This window comes from Doryrhamphus excisus, linkage group LG6 (assembly GCF_037039965.1).
Source record: "Doryrhamphus excisus strain RoL-2023G ecotype Guam linkage group LG6, RoL_Dexc_Guam_v1.1, whole genome shotgun sequence".
NCBI classification, from domain to species: Eukaryota; Metazoa; Chordata; class Actinopteri; order Syngnathiformes; family Syngnathidae; genus Doryrhamphus; species Doryrhamphus excisus.
This window is the reverse complement of record NC_136362.1, coordinates 17,830,551-17,847,690: the sequence shown is the minus strand read 5'-3', so window position 1 is coordinate 17,847,690 and position 17,140 is coordinate 17,830,551. Positions and strand designations below refer to the sequence as shown.

The 17,140-nt window shown below is 41.9% G+C and overlaps 1 protein-coding gene across 8 annotated transcripts in view; it reads right to left on the bottom strand.

Moving 5' to 3' along the window:
* Positions 1–17,140, bottom strand: part of LOC131125303 (myomegalin) — a 46,976-nt gene that overhangs the window by 22,128 nt on the left and 7,708 nt on the right. For 4 of the 8 annotated variants that reach the window (XM_058066724.2, XM_058066728.2, XM_058066726.2 and 1 more), the window contains exons 1-10: positions 3,999–5,787; positions 2,519–2,656; positions 2,320–2,439; positions 2,157–2,249; positions 1,657–1,881; positions 1,426–1,584; positions 1,256–1,357; positions 614–751; positions 352–531; positions 75–269 (exon numbers count right to left, since the gene is read on the bottom strand). In XM_058066724.2, coding sequence (XP_057922707.2) covers positions 75–269; positions 352–531; positions 614–751; positions 1,256–1,357; positions 1,426–1,584; positions 1,657–1,881; positions 2,157–2,249; positions 2,320–2,439; positions 2,519–2,656; positions 3,999–5,264 — 2,616 coding nt within the window. In that variant the 5' untranslated portion in view covers positions 5,265–5,787. Of the gene's footprint in view, positions 1–74; positions 270–351; positions 532–613; positions 752–1,255; positions 1,358–1,425; positions 1,585–1,656; positions 1,882–2,156; positions 2,250–2,319; positions 2,440–2,518; positions 2,657–3,998; positions 5,789–8,690; positions 8,745–9,680; positions 9,838–10,213; positions 10,384–10,465; positions 10,590–12,105; positions 12,183–16,613; positions 16,725–17,140 lie in introns of those variants that run through there. The other 4 variants (XM_058066731.2, XM_078791579.1, XM_058066725.2 and 1 more) reach the window with 3 other exon arrangements.

Genomic DNA, 17,140 nt, shown 5'->3' with positions numbered 1-17,140 from the left:
TCTCTGATGTATCTTGTCTTCTTAAACAAGTACAGTGCAAATGGTGTGTGTTGTATTTCTGTGAGGATTGATACCTGCAAGTACTGATCTTTGGAGCTGAGGTTGTTGAGCAGGTCCGCCACTTGTGTTTGGTGTTCATTCGACTGGCGGCTACGGTCTGACAGCAGCTCCTGGAAGAGCTTCTCCTTCAGCTGAAGCCGAGCCTTCAGCTCCTCCACCACCTCCGTGGGGCCGGCCTGAACTCTGGCAACCAGAGCTGCCGTCAAATCCTGCATAGAGTACATACATAAAATAAGTTGACTGATTTTTGTTTTTGCAAGCAGATAGCAAAGGAAAATGCATGTGTGTCACCTGAGTCTCCTTGCTGCGAGCCTGCAGAGCCACATGTAGCTGGCTGATGATGGTGTCCTTCTCCCTCAGAGTGCTTCTCTCTTTCTCCTCGCTCTGCTGTTTCAGCCACTGGAGGTTCCTGTAGGCCTCAGCGGCTTGCTCCAGCTCCAACTCTTTCCCTCGCACCAAACCATCCAGGCTCTAAGATGAACGCAGATCATAATCACAAACGAACACACAATCGACCAACCTTGTAGCTCAGGGGTGTGTGCTGAGCGCATACTGTGATCGTCTCCTCGTTGTTGGACAGGATGCACCGGAGCCTGTCCAGGTCCCGTTCCTTCTCCTTGAGAGCGAGCTGTAGTGTCCGCACTTGGCCTTCACGTTCATCCAGACAGTGGAACTTGTCATCGATGGAGCGCTGTGGGCAGCAGAGGGAGGAAATACCATTATATATAATTTCCAAAGTCAAATGCAGCTCTGGTAAATTACATATTGGGATTACAATCTTACTTAAGAGAAATTATACTTTTTTTTTTTTTACTTAAAACTCTATGTGAAGTATTTCCATAATGCCTCATATTAACTCATTAGCAAGATCTCAGTGTATAGACTAGTTATATATCTCATCTTGTTTCATATTATCTACATACTGTATTGTATATAACTCTGGGAAAAACTGTTGATTTTGTTAATACTTGGGTTGTTTATATTGTTTATTTTTCTATATTGTGTATTTTGTACTGCTTAACTGATTCTGTACTCTTGCTGCTGTGCAATGCAAATTTCCCCACTGAGGGACAAATAAAGGCATATCTTATCTTAAATATATATTTGTGTCTTCATATTGGTATTATTTTATAGCTAATAAAATATTTACAAAATATACATCTTCACTTCACTGTCATACATGTTTGTATACTACCTCCAAAGCTCTGTCTCGTTCTTTAATGCGTTCTCTCAGCTTCTCCAAAAGGGCATCTCTCGGTTTGGAGCTTCCAGGAGTCTCCAACATCTCAGAGTACTCCTACGCATATTAACAATTTTAGAAAGTTGTGTACCTAAATATGCAAAGTGTGAATGGGGGGGATTTACCTGTAACTGTCGCTCCTTGTCCTGCAAAGAGTTTTTCAGCTGCGAGACGATTTTCTCGTTTTCCTGCATTACACTGAGTCTCTCTGTTTCAGCTTCCCTCAGGGCTGCTTCTTTAGCCTGCAACTCGGAACGAATTTTCTGAAGGGTGTTGCGCAGGTCCTGCAGCAGAGAGAACTGAGAGCGTCAGCATGCTTCATCATTCATACGGCTAATGCTGCTTTAATCACAAACCTGGTTGTGTTTTTCAGTCTCTGCCCTGTGCTGTAGTGCTTCTTGGAGGTCAGCGGTGAGTCTGTCTTTGGAGCGAACCAGATCGTCACCTTGCCGCTGGCTCTGTCGGAAGCTCCTCTGGCTGGCCTCCAACTCTAGCCCCAGAGAGAAAAGGGAGCTTTGCACTCCCACAAGCTCTCCCTGGAGCTGGGCAAGCGTCACTGACTCGCTGACCCCCTCTGGAGCCTAAATAGAGAAAGGACACATACAGTTTAATTACTGCTTCCTGTTAAGGGGTACACAGTGGACCCATTTCCACTTGTTACTGTGCCCTTTACAGACATGGCTTTATTTGGGATCCTCATTAACTAAAATAACCCACATACTGTTGCATACTTGGCAACCTAAAGTTTTTCATTTTTTATTTTTATAGAAATCACTGCTGTAATTGTGGTAAAGATGGTAAACAAAACAATAACAAGTGGAATTAACTATACAACAATTATGCACTAGGGTCATACCTTGCTTTGTGCAAGCTGGCTGCGGTGGGCTATCTCTCGCAGCTTATAAAGTGTAGAGTTTTGTCCCTCGATCAGCTGATAAAGCTCCTGGGCCTTGGAGTAGAATTTATTATTACTGAGAATGCATCCATGAATCTAAAAACATTTGTGCAAAGACATTCACCTCTGTGTCTTTGGTACTGATGGACTCTGTAAGGTCTTGGATGGTTCTTTCCTGACTCTGAGCGGCCTGGCGGAGTGAACGCAGCTCACACTCCATCTCGCTCAGCTTCTCCTGCAGCTTCTACATATAGAGATTGGAGGGGTCATTGGGTCAGACTCCAATATGAAGGCATTCCTCGGAGTATATGAGCGTGTCCTACCAGATTGTTGGCCTCGCTCTCGTGGATCTTGGCCTGTAGGGACTGGACCTGCAGCTGGGCCTTCTGCAGCTCGTTGACGCACTGCCCGGCTGCACACTCATACTGGTTCAGCTGGCTCTGCTGCTCCTCAACAAGGTTCTGGAAGTGAACGAGAGGTGAGTCAGGTCAAAAACCAGAAGGAAAAAGACATTAAATGTAGACAAGTATTGGACACGGTGAATAAAAACTAAAGAATGCAAGGCATTGCTGATGGATTGCATAATGGTTGTTCAACATTTAAAAACATAACTGCAATTTGTCAGGAGGACATTGCCTCCACTACACGCATGAGGTAGCACGCCCTGAGGGCTCTGTGCGACTGTTATGTTTGCATAACCCACATGTGCACTCTCCTACACTACAAGTCAGTTCTAATAGTGATGCCTTTGCTGACACGATTCATTTAAAACCCACTAGCTCACATAGTTTCAATAATGCGGGGAATTACTAGCAATTTCTCTTACTCATTGGTGGTGTGACATTGCGTGGCTCGTTCATCCCCAAGGGTTGTGGATGAATTAGGCCAATACTAGAGTGTGCTGGCTTCAACATCAACCCAACCACAACCTACTTACATCAACAAGCTCTGAGATCACATGATCTTACTGTGGCGGGCCAACACACTGAGTTTAAAAATGAACTACTGGGGATCAATTTTTGTTCTAATGTCCTGTTCGTAAGAGAAATCACGTCAAGCAACTGGAAATATGGAGACACGGTTGCTTAGTTTTTTGGAATTTTAAATGGTAAAAAAAAAGTCTGTTTTAAAAATAACAATAACCTTTTTGTTGCATGCTCTGTCTGTCTCTCTCGCTCTCACACACACACACACTAGGCAATTAGGCCATTCCGTGTCTGAGAGCTTACAGACTGCTAATTTGATATATTCTCCCTCAGACACACAACACAATGTCTGACAACCTCTGCTTGCTTGCTGTGATAGATGGAGTTCAGTAAATGAAGGTTTGTTTTTGTGGAATTACCGAACAAGTATTTTTTTAAACATAATTTTTACCTTTAAGTCCCTAAAAATGTTTTGTTGTAGAATACTGCTTTTTATTACTATGCCTTTTCCAGAAGCAACGTTCTTCAGGGCTCTGATTGTCTAGAGTGAGAACTTTTTTGCGAGAAGCCACTATACTTTCATCAAAGACAGGAAAATATATATTTTTAATTTTAAAAATGCTCTCAGAATGTTCTGAAGTCCTGTTTCACTGCCAGTGTCATATTAAGTACATTAATGTTGCCTGGAGGAGTAGAGCCACAGTGTGGCTGTCGCTCAGCTTCCCATAGCTGATGTCATGGTCTTCTTCTTTAGACACCAAAGTGAATCAGCTGAGTGAATCATTTTGACTCAATTGCTTCAATATAATTATTCATAGGTTGTCATTCTCATCCTGTGGTAGTAAACACTCTCCGTTGGTTCTTCCGGGTGTTATACCTGATGCGGCTTTGGAGTAGGATACCCTTTGTAAACATCCTCCATATAATCATGTATATCAGCCAGGTTAAGATCCTTGTCAGCCATGATGTCCAGTTGGATCAGGGGGGCCTCCAGCTCAGGTGTTGGCACATGGTTGAATCTTTCAGCAACAGGAGTTCCAAAGTTCAGTCCCAGAATTGGATCTGGGAAGTCCATCCTTCCATAATTGGCACTGTGTCTAAGCAGCACTGGGAGTTTACTGCCCTTGGAGCTTGGGACTGGCCGATGGACGGCATAGCTCTGTAGCAAGCACAGAGCCAAGGAGAGATTTGGTACAGGGCAGGATTTACCTTGTGGAGCTTGCTCAGAAAGGGAGTCAGATATCTGGTCTTGTACTAGTCCATCTGTTGTTCCTCCAGGTTGGGTGTAGTCCTCAGTTGTCTCCAGGGATGCTATGGATGGGCTGGAGCTGACTCGTCCAGCAAGAGTGCGGTCGCTATCTGATGTCCTCGACACTTCCTGAGATCCAGGAACCAGCGTCAGAGAGGAAGGCGGTTCATCTTGCTCATCTACGTTGCCTTTCTCTTCTACTTCTGGACCCCCACCACTACCTCCAATGACGCTGGCTGAATATCTAGTTGAAGGACCACAGGATGTGCTCCGTGCGAGCTTTCTTGGTACCTTGCAAACAGCTTCGTAATCAGAGTCTGTCACGCGCAAATGGGAACACCCGCGACACCTCCTAGGAGTGCAACGATGAGATCCTGTGACCTCTGACCCTGGCCCAGCAGAGGACTGGTGGTGATGGTGGCTTTCCATGCTGTCATCAGCCCATGACTCATACAAAGAGTACACAAGGTCTTCCTGAAGCAGGGCACAATATTTGGCATGAGTGAGCCCAGAAATGTCCACCATCCCGTCCCTTGTTGCTACTCCATCCTCTGTAGACGCAAGCGCGTTCTCATCATTGGTTTTCTTGTACAGGCCGCCGATGCACTGTCTAAGTCGGTGTTTCTCTTGCAGGAGACGCTGCAGGCGTTCAATGGAGAGGGCCTCCACGCGGGCGATGACTGTGTCAAAGCGGTACATGCGGTCCAGCATGAAAGTGCACTTGGAGCAAGCGAACTCCCCTCGCCCGTCCCGGGTCAGCTCCCGGCCGAGGGCGTGAGACAGCAGCACCTGCAGGTTGAGCTTGGCAGTGGGGTGGAATATCCATCTTCGCTGGTTGCCGTAGAGATCTCGCCCGCATATGCGACATGTCTCTTTCATTTTGAGGTCCAGCATTGAAGGTGCCAGAAAAAGGCCTGCCACTTATGAATTGCTGTACACACAAATGTACATTATGTTTTTGGGGTAGAGTTCAGCACATATTTTCATTTAACCTTGGCCAGGACAGGAACGTGAACATTAGGCTAGATGCATCCTCTCCAGCAGGTGTTGTGTCCCTTAGCAACGGACATAGTGACGTAGTGTTAAAAATATCACCAATCCTGTTGAATGAATTACATTTAAAAGCGATTTCATCCGTTCCTTCACCAGCAAGGATCCTCCGAGGCATTCATTCAACGGACTATGACGATCTGTTCCGCTAATGGCTTCATTGTGACGGCGAACAGTCCACCGCCCTTTTAACACGGACACAAGGCGGAAGAAGGCACACCGGAACCATTCCTCTTCTTCCCAGAAAACGTTGGCGACAAAAGGCGAAAGGTTGGCTTCATTTTACAAACCGCCTTTAACAACGACGGTCAGGTGCTCTGTGTATCCCGAGATCTTCCGGAAGATAACGACAAGGCTGCCTGAACAAGACCTGCAGCACCGGAGCAAACCATTCTCAAGAAAAAGGGGGGCGTTAAAAATCCATTCAGCTCACACAGGCTACCTCTTTCCTCTTAAACCTCAATAATATGCTTAAATATATGAAAACATAGCAGCATAAAACACACCAAGGTGCAAACCCATGATAAGTTACTCTTATTTTAAGTTATGAGGAAATGAACACAGCTGCCCCCACCCCCTTTATGTGCGCTTCTTCCCCAATCCCAGTTGGCACAGCTCACTCAGCTCGCCCGTGAAGAGAGCTCACTGTAACATTAATAACGCTCTATTAAATGCAAAGCAAACTGCAGTATGTATAATTCTCTCATGTTGGATATGTCCTGGTGGGGAAACGTCTTTATCATAACAGCAGTCCATGTTTTAGTAAATAAAAACATCCATATATTATATCATAGTGATGCTTTATAAAAAAAAAAAAAAAAACACTTTTACTGCAACTTCCATCCTTTCCAAAAAGCATTAGTTCCGTTTTTATTTTTCTTGTCTCCATAGTGCAAATGTCTCAACAAGGACTTGGCTATAATAGTCCAACAATAAAGCCTTTCTGCAGGAGTATGTGCGGTAATCTTATTTGTTGTGACTTTCTCACAAATATGCAGGACCAAAACCCATTATTCCAAATAGTGAAATTTTATTTTCCTGAGATCTAGAAAAGATTAGAAGAAAAAAAAAGAAAGTTACATTATATTGGCATTAAATAATAAAACAAATTGACTTGTGTGACAGCAACATGTCACTGTTTTGCCTGAAAATGTTTATATTATTATGTAATGTGCGTTGCAGTAGACAGAGGTATTTAGTGCTGTAAAACCTTGCTTTGCATGGACTCAGGAGGACATCATAACAACAGCTAATGTTTTTGGTCATCCTGTATTCCACCCATCTATCCATCCACTTTCTATGCCGCTTATCCTCACCACCTATGCTGGAGCATACCAGCTGTTTTTGGGTGAGAGGCGAGGTACACCCTGGACTGGTCGCCAGCCAATCACAGGGCACATATAGACAAACAACCATTCACACTCACATTCATACCTATGGACAATTTGGAGTTGCCAATTAACCTAGCATGTTTTTGGAATGTGGGAGGAAACTGGAGTACCCGGAGAAAACTCCACAGAGATGTCCAAGCGGAGATTCGAATTCAGGTCTTCCCGATCTCCTGACTGTGTGGCCAACATGCTAATCACTCTCCACCGTGCCGAATCACCTTTTTGCAGGCATAAGTACTGTGATTTTCCAACATTGAGCCAAAGGCTGCTCAAGCAGATGGTCACAATGTGATGCTGTAATTTCTGCACAAATACGCAGGAGGAAGTATTAGTTTGGCTTTATGACAATGTGTTCTCACACAATTTTGTCTAATGTCGTTTGTCCGTCCTATGTGCCCTAGCAACAGTTGCCGTTTCAACATGATACCCCCCTCTTCCTGCCATCTAGACATTGATTGGGCTCTAAATGGCTATGCTGTCTGGGGAACGTGTTAAGAGCTCTTGCGGTGAGTGTCAATCTGAAACATCAACAACTTGATATCCGCGTCTGTCTGGCTTGCCTGTCGCTCCAAAAGTCAACCTGACTTATTGACAAGTCGACTGAAACCAGAGTCAGTGAACTCTGAGCGAGCAAGATGCCAGCATGCGTGCACATATGACAGGGGAGACCTCACTGGAATGTGTACACAGATACACAAGCACAAATGTAAACTCTTGACTGAAGAGATTTCTCCTTCTGCTCTTTTGAATGTACCGTTTATAGCCCAAATATGTTACACTTGACCTTTCAAATAATTCCTCTTATGTGTACAGCAACATCCAGCATAAACAAGGTGAACATCAAACGTTTGCATTTTTCACTCCAAATGGATTTGTATGTTAAATTGCATGCAAAACCCAGCATGGCCTGTGTGACCATGCAGTCTACCATCCTGCGGAATGGAAAGAAGACACCGTAGGGTATTGTTGTTATTATTTCAAAGTAATAACTCATGTCCGTGGGTCACACTGATGAGAGATGTGAACTTTAAAAGAAGAAGACACATGTGCCCTTGGAGATTTCAGATAAAGCTGTGATTGTAATAGGAGCTGCTACTTTGTGTGATTATATAAGCTCGCTATAAGAGATGGGCTCTACTCTTTATGGAGGAGTAATATAGGGCTACACTGAGAAGAAATAAAATTATGATGCCACAAGAATAAAGTTTCAATTTTGTGACCAATTTAATAATAATGCTGAAACTTGTTTGTTTTGATTTGATAAAGTAATTTATTTATTTCGCCCTTTCAGTCATCATTTATATGCATCTTGAATTGTCTGTTGCATGTGAAATTACAATTGTAAAACTATAAAAATATTTGTTTGTTACGTTGTTTGTGTTCATTTTTGGCTTTCAGGAAGGGATTAATTGGGTTTATATTATTTCTTATGGGAAAAGTTGATTCGGTTAACATCTGTTTTGGTTAGAGTTGGACGTTCTGGAACAAATTAATGATGTTAACTAAGGTTCCACTGTATTATCATTACATCGGCTATGACAACATTTTGGCTTTATCATTTACTTTATTCTGTAATATTTTCCATGTGGCTGTAATACTTCTTACTAACTGTGTTTACTTGTTAGCTTTTTCAGTAATAAATTATATTAAATTGTGTTACAAGCTGAAAGTGCTATTTTGTTGCCTCGCCAGGAGGAGGCCAACTTTGTCAAATTTAGCATCTGACCTTCAACTCGGAGGAATTTGACACGTCTTGACATTCAACGGAGCTCTCGCCACAAAATGTGAAGGCTCAGTTATTTGATTTATTTAAATGTAATTTATTTAAATGTGAACATCAGTTATTTTTCAACACACATATTTGCTCGATAAGACTCACCTGCATTTCCTGTTCAATGCGTAGCCTCTCTTGGCCGAGCTCCTCCTGATAGAACTACGATGAAGATAGAAGATAGAACTACATGAATGAGAGGAAAATGCTATTGCATGTGCACAATGAAGAAGCACCAGTAACTACTGTACAAATGCATGACGGTAGACGACCGCAAAGGACACCATCTGGTACCCTGCAATATGCATATGACATGTACCCTAATGGCTGTTCAACAAAGAATCATACTCCCAATAGTAATACTATATATTGTACAATATAGTATGTGTATTTCTCAAATAAACGGAGCCTAAAGACTTACCTTTTTATAAAGGCCTTTTCTTAGCCTTTTTTTAAAATATATAAATACCTAAATTCTTTGTAGCACTTTGAGACTCTGTAATGTAAAGTGCAATATAAATAAAATGTATTATTATTATTATTATTATTATTATTATTATTAATAATAATAAATAGTTCTACTGCCACCTAGTGAGGCTTGCCAGGTCGTCTTTTAATTTAACACACGTCACATTACAAAGTATGTCCTCTTACCTAATGCAGGGTTAAGAGTTCATAACTGAGATGAAACATACATAACGGAGATGAACATAACTGAGATGAAAGTGTCATCCACTAAAGCTCTAGAGATGCTGGCAATAGCGGTAAACTCAGCCACCTGTTCACATCAGTATGTGTTTGTTTAATAAGTTCCCTGGATGCTTAAATAGCTCCTTTGACCTACACGATCAGCTGTTTAAATAAGTCCAAAGGAATGTGACATACGCTGCTTCAGGAGCCCCTTTCCACAGAAGAGATCTGCCCAGAAGAGCCACGATGGCCAGAGTGGAATGTGGTAACATTAGAAGGCTCATTTTAATTCTGCACTGTTTGGCTGACTGGTTCTCAGCATCATAAAGTGAAGCTATACAATTAATATACAGCAGACATACAAGCAATGTGAAGCTCAATGTGAAGTGTCTTAAAGGGCCGGTGTACCTCCACATCCTTGTCCTTCTGCAGCAAAAAGGAAGACAGATTGTCAACCTGTACTTCCAGTTCTCCCACCCTCTGTGTAAGGGTCGTCTTCTCCCCACTCAGCTTTGTGATGAGGGCCTCCCGGGACTGAAGCTCTTTGGTCAGCTCCTCAATAACTCTGAACACACACATAGGTTTGGTACTAAGTTAATAACTGTAAATAATGATCTGCAAATATGGTGCCTCATGTAGTTAATACTTTACAACAGGAGACTGTGGACATCTGTAACTTCAATCTGAAATTGTTGTTTGTTAAGAACAACCACAAATTATTAATCTTTTTTATTGAAAAATAGGCTGCTTTGTCCACAGAAAGCACATCTCATTCACCATAAGTCGGCAGTAATTGAATAATAGTAATAATAGTATCTGTCTTTGCTGGTTGTAGATGTGGTCTAGTAAATGCATACTTTAATAAAGAAATGATAGAATTATCATGTAAATAAACACATGTTCACAGTTAATAATGCAAAGGGTCTGTTGGTGCTTTTCACCTGTCTTTGTTGCTGTTGCTTGGGGCCAAAATGTCATGAGGCCTCTCATCCACAGTATTGTCCTCCATGGGGGCATCCAGGGAGGGGTTGGTGGTGTGGGACTGTGACCCAGACTGTGACCCAGCCAGCGTGGTCGTCCTCCCCACATCACTGCGTGCTAACTGGGCCTCCTTGAAACACATAGAAACTTCCAAGGTTGAAAGCAAGATAAGCATATGTGTGAAAGTGTAAAGTTGTTATAAACACGCCAACCTCCTGCAGGAGTTGTATCTTGGTCTCGAACACTTGCTGCATTTGTTCGATTTCCTGCTGTCTCTCCTGACAACGTCTCTGCACCTCGGCCTCATTGTGGTTGGTCAAGCTCTCTGCTGCCGTGCTGGCAAAGAAGACAAATGATCAGTCAAGCTTAAATGCATCATAAATTAACACGCATGGACACATTCAGTCTGAGCCTAAAAAGTCCATATGAAGTCATCATTTATTTTCTGGGATACTCAACACTGCTCCACTTATAGCTAAGCTAAGATGAATCAAGAGTCCAGACACTTCATATAGGCTTTTATTACCTTGGTAAATGCCATGTCTAACGTGCTGTTCACAGTCATGTATTTTTATACGACACCACATACACTCCCTGGACACATCATTAGGTACATAACCTAATGAGAGCCAATGCAAATGATGTATTTTCATGGTTTTATTTGTTTTAGACATGTTACAGGATGAAATATCACATGTTTACACTTGCATCATCCAACATAATCCAGGAGGAGGCAGACCAGAGATGAACCTTTGATTTAACAATATGATTATTTGGGTTACCGTATTTATTTACTTACAGGCGGTCCTTGTCTTTCCATGTTTTGTGTTATGAAGTTGTGGACTAAGCAGCGTAGTGGTCTCATGAGTGAAATTTCCTCCTATTAAGACTCTTAATTAAGACTCTCCCTCACTTGCAACGCGCCTTCCAGTGTGCAAGTTAAAGTAAGGAATTGTTCTTGTTCTTTTTTATTACTGTTTCTTGTGTTTAATCTTTTCATTACAATAGTTTATATGTCCACATGTTTTGTGCACAGTGTATAATTTAGGTGCAAGTTCCGCCTTTTACTAAAAGCTGCAGGAACATAACGTGTATGTACACTGAGGGACTCCTAAAAAAAATGAGCTACAGTCATAAATATTTCCCAACCACAGCGGCGTGAGCGTCTGTCAACATCACGTTGCAGGACTACGGCACTCTCCTTCAATTCCCGCTCCCAGAATGGCACACGCCACACTGTCGCCACGAGTACCCATTCTGGAACTTTGTCTATGTTGACGCGCCTCAGCACATGCAACAGCTCAAATAACTGGGATATTCTCAACCAGTCTCAGTAACGCACATAACTCTAAGTGGAATGGACAAGCGTCCTCACTGAAGACATTTGGACAGAGCACAACCGTTTGAGCGAAAGCAAATGTTTTTTCTTTTAAGAAGTGTCTTCGTATTATAGCAGAAATAGTCACCATGGCTGTCTTTGCATGGCAACAGTCTAAATAAAATAGGGTAGATGGTATTCTAAGGGTTTCTATTTAAATTGTGTCTTTCCCGCTTATCATGAAAATGACTTCATGTCACATATTTGCAGATAGTGTGACACTAAAACAGATGAAGTGATAACAGTAACTTAAATAGGTCAGTAATAAGACCCAGTTGGGACGTTATAAGCCACCACATGATGACCTTAAAGACCCATATCTGTTGATTTCAGCACCAGTAAAATGACATTTTTATATCTTATCTTAGTTTAAACCTCTAACGAAAAATGCAAATGTGGTATTTACTGTTTCTGATATCACCAACAATGTTGTACAATTATTACTACAAATGTAAATAATGTGTGTGAACTTACAGGGCTTTGTCAAGAAGCTGCTGTTTTTCTTGGAGCTCCTGCTTCAAGCTCTCTACTTCCACCTTCAGTTCAATGTTCTGCAACACACAAAAAACACACACAATGTGGCAATTCTTAGTCAAGTCTGATGGAGTAGTAGACGGCAGTAACAGTCACATGATCAGGCAATAATTCCAGTACTGTACTTATCAAATCCATAGGATAAAACAGCCATCCCCAAAACAAATACAGTCAAACCTTGTTTCTCGAAAGCCCCAGCTTTTGGGGCAAAACGTAACCATAATTTTTGGTTTTTGTACAACAGTTATTAAACAATATTGTTTACAATAAGACACACACTCACACATTACAGTATACATTATGTGTATCTTGGATTTATCACACAGCTATATTTTCATATACCTCCGCCCACAGCATCTTCCACATTTTCACTATCCTATCATTATGGAGATTATGAATGTAGAATGTAGGCTGTAGGCTAGCACATCAACATTATAACCATTTTTGCATTGTCTGTGTCCTAATATTTAGCATGGACAAAGTAACAACTAATTTGGAGTCAAGTTATTGTTATATTAATTTTATCATATCAAGACTGTTTGTCTGTTATCAGTCTGTATTTTACCGTGCTATTCTTTATAATAGCAAAGTGTCTCCATGTGCAAAGTGAATGAGAGCCGGCGTTGGTGTTGTGCATCATCAGTTTTTTTTGCTATATTTAGAGCAAGGAGAATTCACGGCAGCTCTGACACTTATCTTCTGTGGAGTCATAGGTTAAACGCTGCCGTTTGTTTACCTGCTGCGGGACATATTAGTAGCAATCAGGGCTTTTAGACCTTGCCAGGGGATAGAAGATGAACATTGAGGAAGAGAGACAGGGGCTGATTTTTTTTCCATTCTGGACCTCAGGATCTATATCTGAGATCGGATAGCAGTGCTTATTTGCTTATTTGTTTTAAAGCCTGTCATTAGACTCATGTTCAGATCTATAGATTGACCACTTCCTGTCTTTTCTTCCTCTTTCATGTGTCTTTTTTAGTATTCGACAAGCTAGATATACCAACTCAGACTCAGACACACCCCCACTACGTTTATCCAGCCATCTAAACAATGAACTTTTTGTAATATTGAGTGAGTCCAAGGAAAACAGTAAATTGCACATAAATGGTTGGCATGTAGTTACTGTACTTTATTGATCCCAAAATGTGAGAGCAGAGTGGATTGTGCATGTGTGTGTGTCAATAACATGGTCATAAAAAACAGGTCTATCTATATATAGACAGGCGTCACCTGCTATTTTGGCCCCTGTTGGCCCTTCAGCCCTCAGCAACAAACGCTTGAATAAAGCATGCAGAGTCAGGAGCCTTGTGTCTGCATTTCAATCCACTGTCAACCCGGATTATTCATGTTGATCACATGCTTACACGCACAGATTGATTTGGGAAAAGGACTCTAATTACTTATTTGCTCACAGCTCCAACATGGGTCATGTCCTCTCTTATTTGGACTCTCATGCAGTGGCATGTGAGTGTAGTCTGGCTAAAAATAGTGCATCAAGCTTCCAGAGGGATCGCGATGTACCCACCTTGACTGTGCTCTGTATCAGTAAAATGTTTACACAGCAGGCACGCAGGCCAACAACCCAGAGCTGCTCGCAAGTATAGAACAAAGATTTAGCCGCCAATCATAAAGAGATTAGACTGATAAGAGTGAAAGTTTGCAAAGACAAAAGATTAAAATCCCATGGGTTGGATGGATGTACTGATATGTGATCTGGTCACACAGTCACTCTGGGAATGTGTGCATTGTTCAGGATATTCATTCAAATCTGACTCATCAGACACTTATTTGTCTAAGATGGAATAACTGCAGTATTTGATAAGGTCCAATGTAAGAACTGTTTTGTTGCAGTCGTGTAAGATTACACTGTATCTCACTCAGGGTGTATTAACCCATCTATTTTCTATACTGCTTGTCTTCACTAGGGTCGCGGGTTTGCTGGAGCCTATCCCAGTTGACTGTGGGCAAGAGGCGGGGTAGACCCCAGACTAGTTGCCAGCCAATCACAGGGCACATATAGACAAACAACCATTCACACTCACATTCATACATATGGGTAATTTAGATCTCCAATTTACAGAACATGCATGTTTTTGGGGGCTGCCTCACAACTCGGAGACCCGAGTTCAATTCCACCCTCGGCCGTCTCTGTGTGGAGTTTGCATGTTCTCCCCGTGCATGTGTGGGTTTTCTCCACGGACTCCAGCTTCCTCCCTCATTCCAAAAAAATGCTAGGTTGATTGGGACTGATTGTTGACATTGGCGACTCAAAATTGTCCATAGGTATGAATGTGAGTGTGAATGGTTGTTTGTCTATATGTGCCCTGTGATTGGCTGGCGACCAGTCCAGGGTGTACCCCGCCTCTTGCCTGAAGACAGCTGGGATAGGCTCCATCACCCCTGCGACCCTCGTGAGAATAAGCGGTAGAAAATGAATGAATGCATGTTTTTGGAATGTGGGAGAAAACCCACACAAACACCTGGGGAAACAGAGAACCATTATATTCCCAGTCTCCTGACTGACTGTGGCCAACATACAAACCACTAATTCACTATGCAGCGGTCTGTTAATGTTGACCATCATTAATTATGAGTAACATAGTAGAAACATCAACAGTCCACCATTGAAAACTACAAACAACTGTTAAACTCATTCATTCATTTTCTACCGCTTTTTCCTCATGAGGGTCGCGGGGTGCTGGAGCCTATCCCAGCTGTCTTCGGGCGAGAGGCGGGGTACACCCTGGACTGGTGGCCAGCCAATCACAGGGCACTGTTAAACTCTCCATTAAATTATATTTCACTTCATAACATTACATGCATTTTGTGTCAAATATTTCAGCAATTATTTTATCTTCTAGAATTGCAGTCAATTAATCAATGGCTAATCAACAGAGTAGAAATTAAATTTGTAATATAATGTCATATCATATATTTTCTATATTTTTTATTGTACTTTTCATAAAGTAATGTTAAAATGTTGTCTCTTTCTTATAGACCAGAGGTAGGGAACCTATGGCTCGGGAGCCAGGTAGGGCTCTTTTGATGACTGTATCTGGCTCTCAAGCATTTCTTACCACAATAAAAATTTATTTTTGCTAACATTTTAAAGTAAACCATCACAGAAATGACTGTTAAAAATAATATTCAAAATCAACAACTTTCTTATGCATTTTAATTTGTCCATCTATATTCTGCTGCAATACGGCCAACCATATCTATCTTTCCTGATGATATTTTCCAGGTCAAACACCAAAACTTGATTATTACTGGGTAATGCTGTAGTCTACCTCGGTCATTGAGATGTCAAAAAAACATGTAAATGTAAACTTTCCTCCTTTAGTCAAATAGCTAAAGCTGCAGAACCAAGCCTTCTGACGAAGATGGCCAAAAGAATGAAATAACAAGTATTTGATTTATCATTAGACACTGCGCTGCTCACGAAAGTGTGCTGGCCACACCCCATTGGCGTGGGGTAGTGTGCCTGGTCTACGTAATTAGAGCCCATTATATCTAAAACTGTTGGTCTTACATAAAAATGCACACATTTTATTGCATTCAATGTTTAAAAAAATGTATATGGCTCTCACATATACACATTTTAAAATATCTGGCCTTCATGGCTCTCGTAGCCAAAAAGGTTCCCGACCCCTGTTATAGACTCAATCTTGTGTCTCCTGTCAATACCATATAGAAATCAAACTTGGGATATTTTGAGACACACAAGGCTTTTATTGCAGTTTTGAATCATCTCACAACACGCACAATAATAATAATTCTAATAATAATCATAATAACAACATGGGCTAATGTTGGGGCCGCAATCCACTCCAAACTAAAACTCCCTAAAATTACTTCTTGTCCTCCACACATTTATTGCAACACACAAATATCAGTCTTTTTTATGTCTTAAATGGCGTATTGTCTCAGATTATGTCTTCTATATTGAATAATATTAGTGTAAAGGTGACTATAGGGGTGTTATATCATGTCTAGATGACTCTAATAATGTTGTGATGACTAATAGGGAAACCCTGTCCTAAAAGAACACACATCCACTTTTACAATGTGACTATGAAGATCAGTTTTAAGCTGTACTTTGCAAGGAGTCCCTTCTGTAGATACGCAGACTATTTCTACCTATTGTTGTATAGACATTTACAACAATAAATAAAGGCATAAATAGCGGCATTTCCATGGTACAAGGGGATTAGAAAAAAATTTTCTGTTTTACTGAACACCAAAATGTTGACCCAAACACAAAAGTTCACACAGTGCATACAACTAGAAAGGTGCAATGAAAGACTTGTAAACACTTGCTGCAGCAAATGGCAGGATGTTGATGAGCGTGACAACTGGAGTTTGCTCAGACAAGGACTTCTGCAGTAGCGTCTCACTGGCAGTGTTTAAGTGTTTAAAAATAAGTCACTCATGTCCTATTTACTCACCGTTCGGTAGACATCTTCACTGCTCTCCTCGTACTTCTGCTGGATCCTCTCCTCCAGGAAGTAGATGCGCAGCTTGAGGCTGAAGTTCTCCTTCTTGAGGTCGTTCAAGTGCTGTGATAAAGTGCGATAACTGTTAGACATGGCCGTCAAAGGGCGTCCAGACGTCTTAACAAGTCCATTAGTGGTCAATCTCGAAATGTCCTCCTTGGCTTCTCCATATCACCAAGGACAGCGAGCTATAAGCACGTGTCCCTCTTTTGCCTCTGGCAGTCCATTGTCAAAAGCACACACAACGGAACGAAAACACAATTATACAAAAACACACACACACACAATCTATGGGAGTTTTTGAGGTGCAGAGGGCGTCTCTGCAGCCCGGATGATCACAGATGCATCCATGTCAGCCTCATGGTGTGTTGTGGAGTGGCAAGGGGACGGGACGGGGCTTATTTTACAAGAAGACACATGCCCGGAATCCCAGACCGCCAGGGGAGATGGGTGGAAGTGAGGAGGAGGGGCAGGCGGGG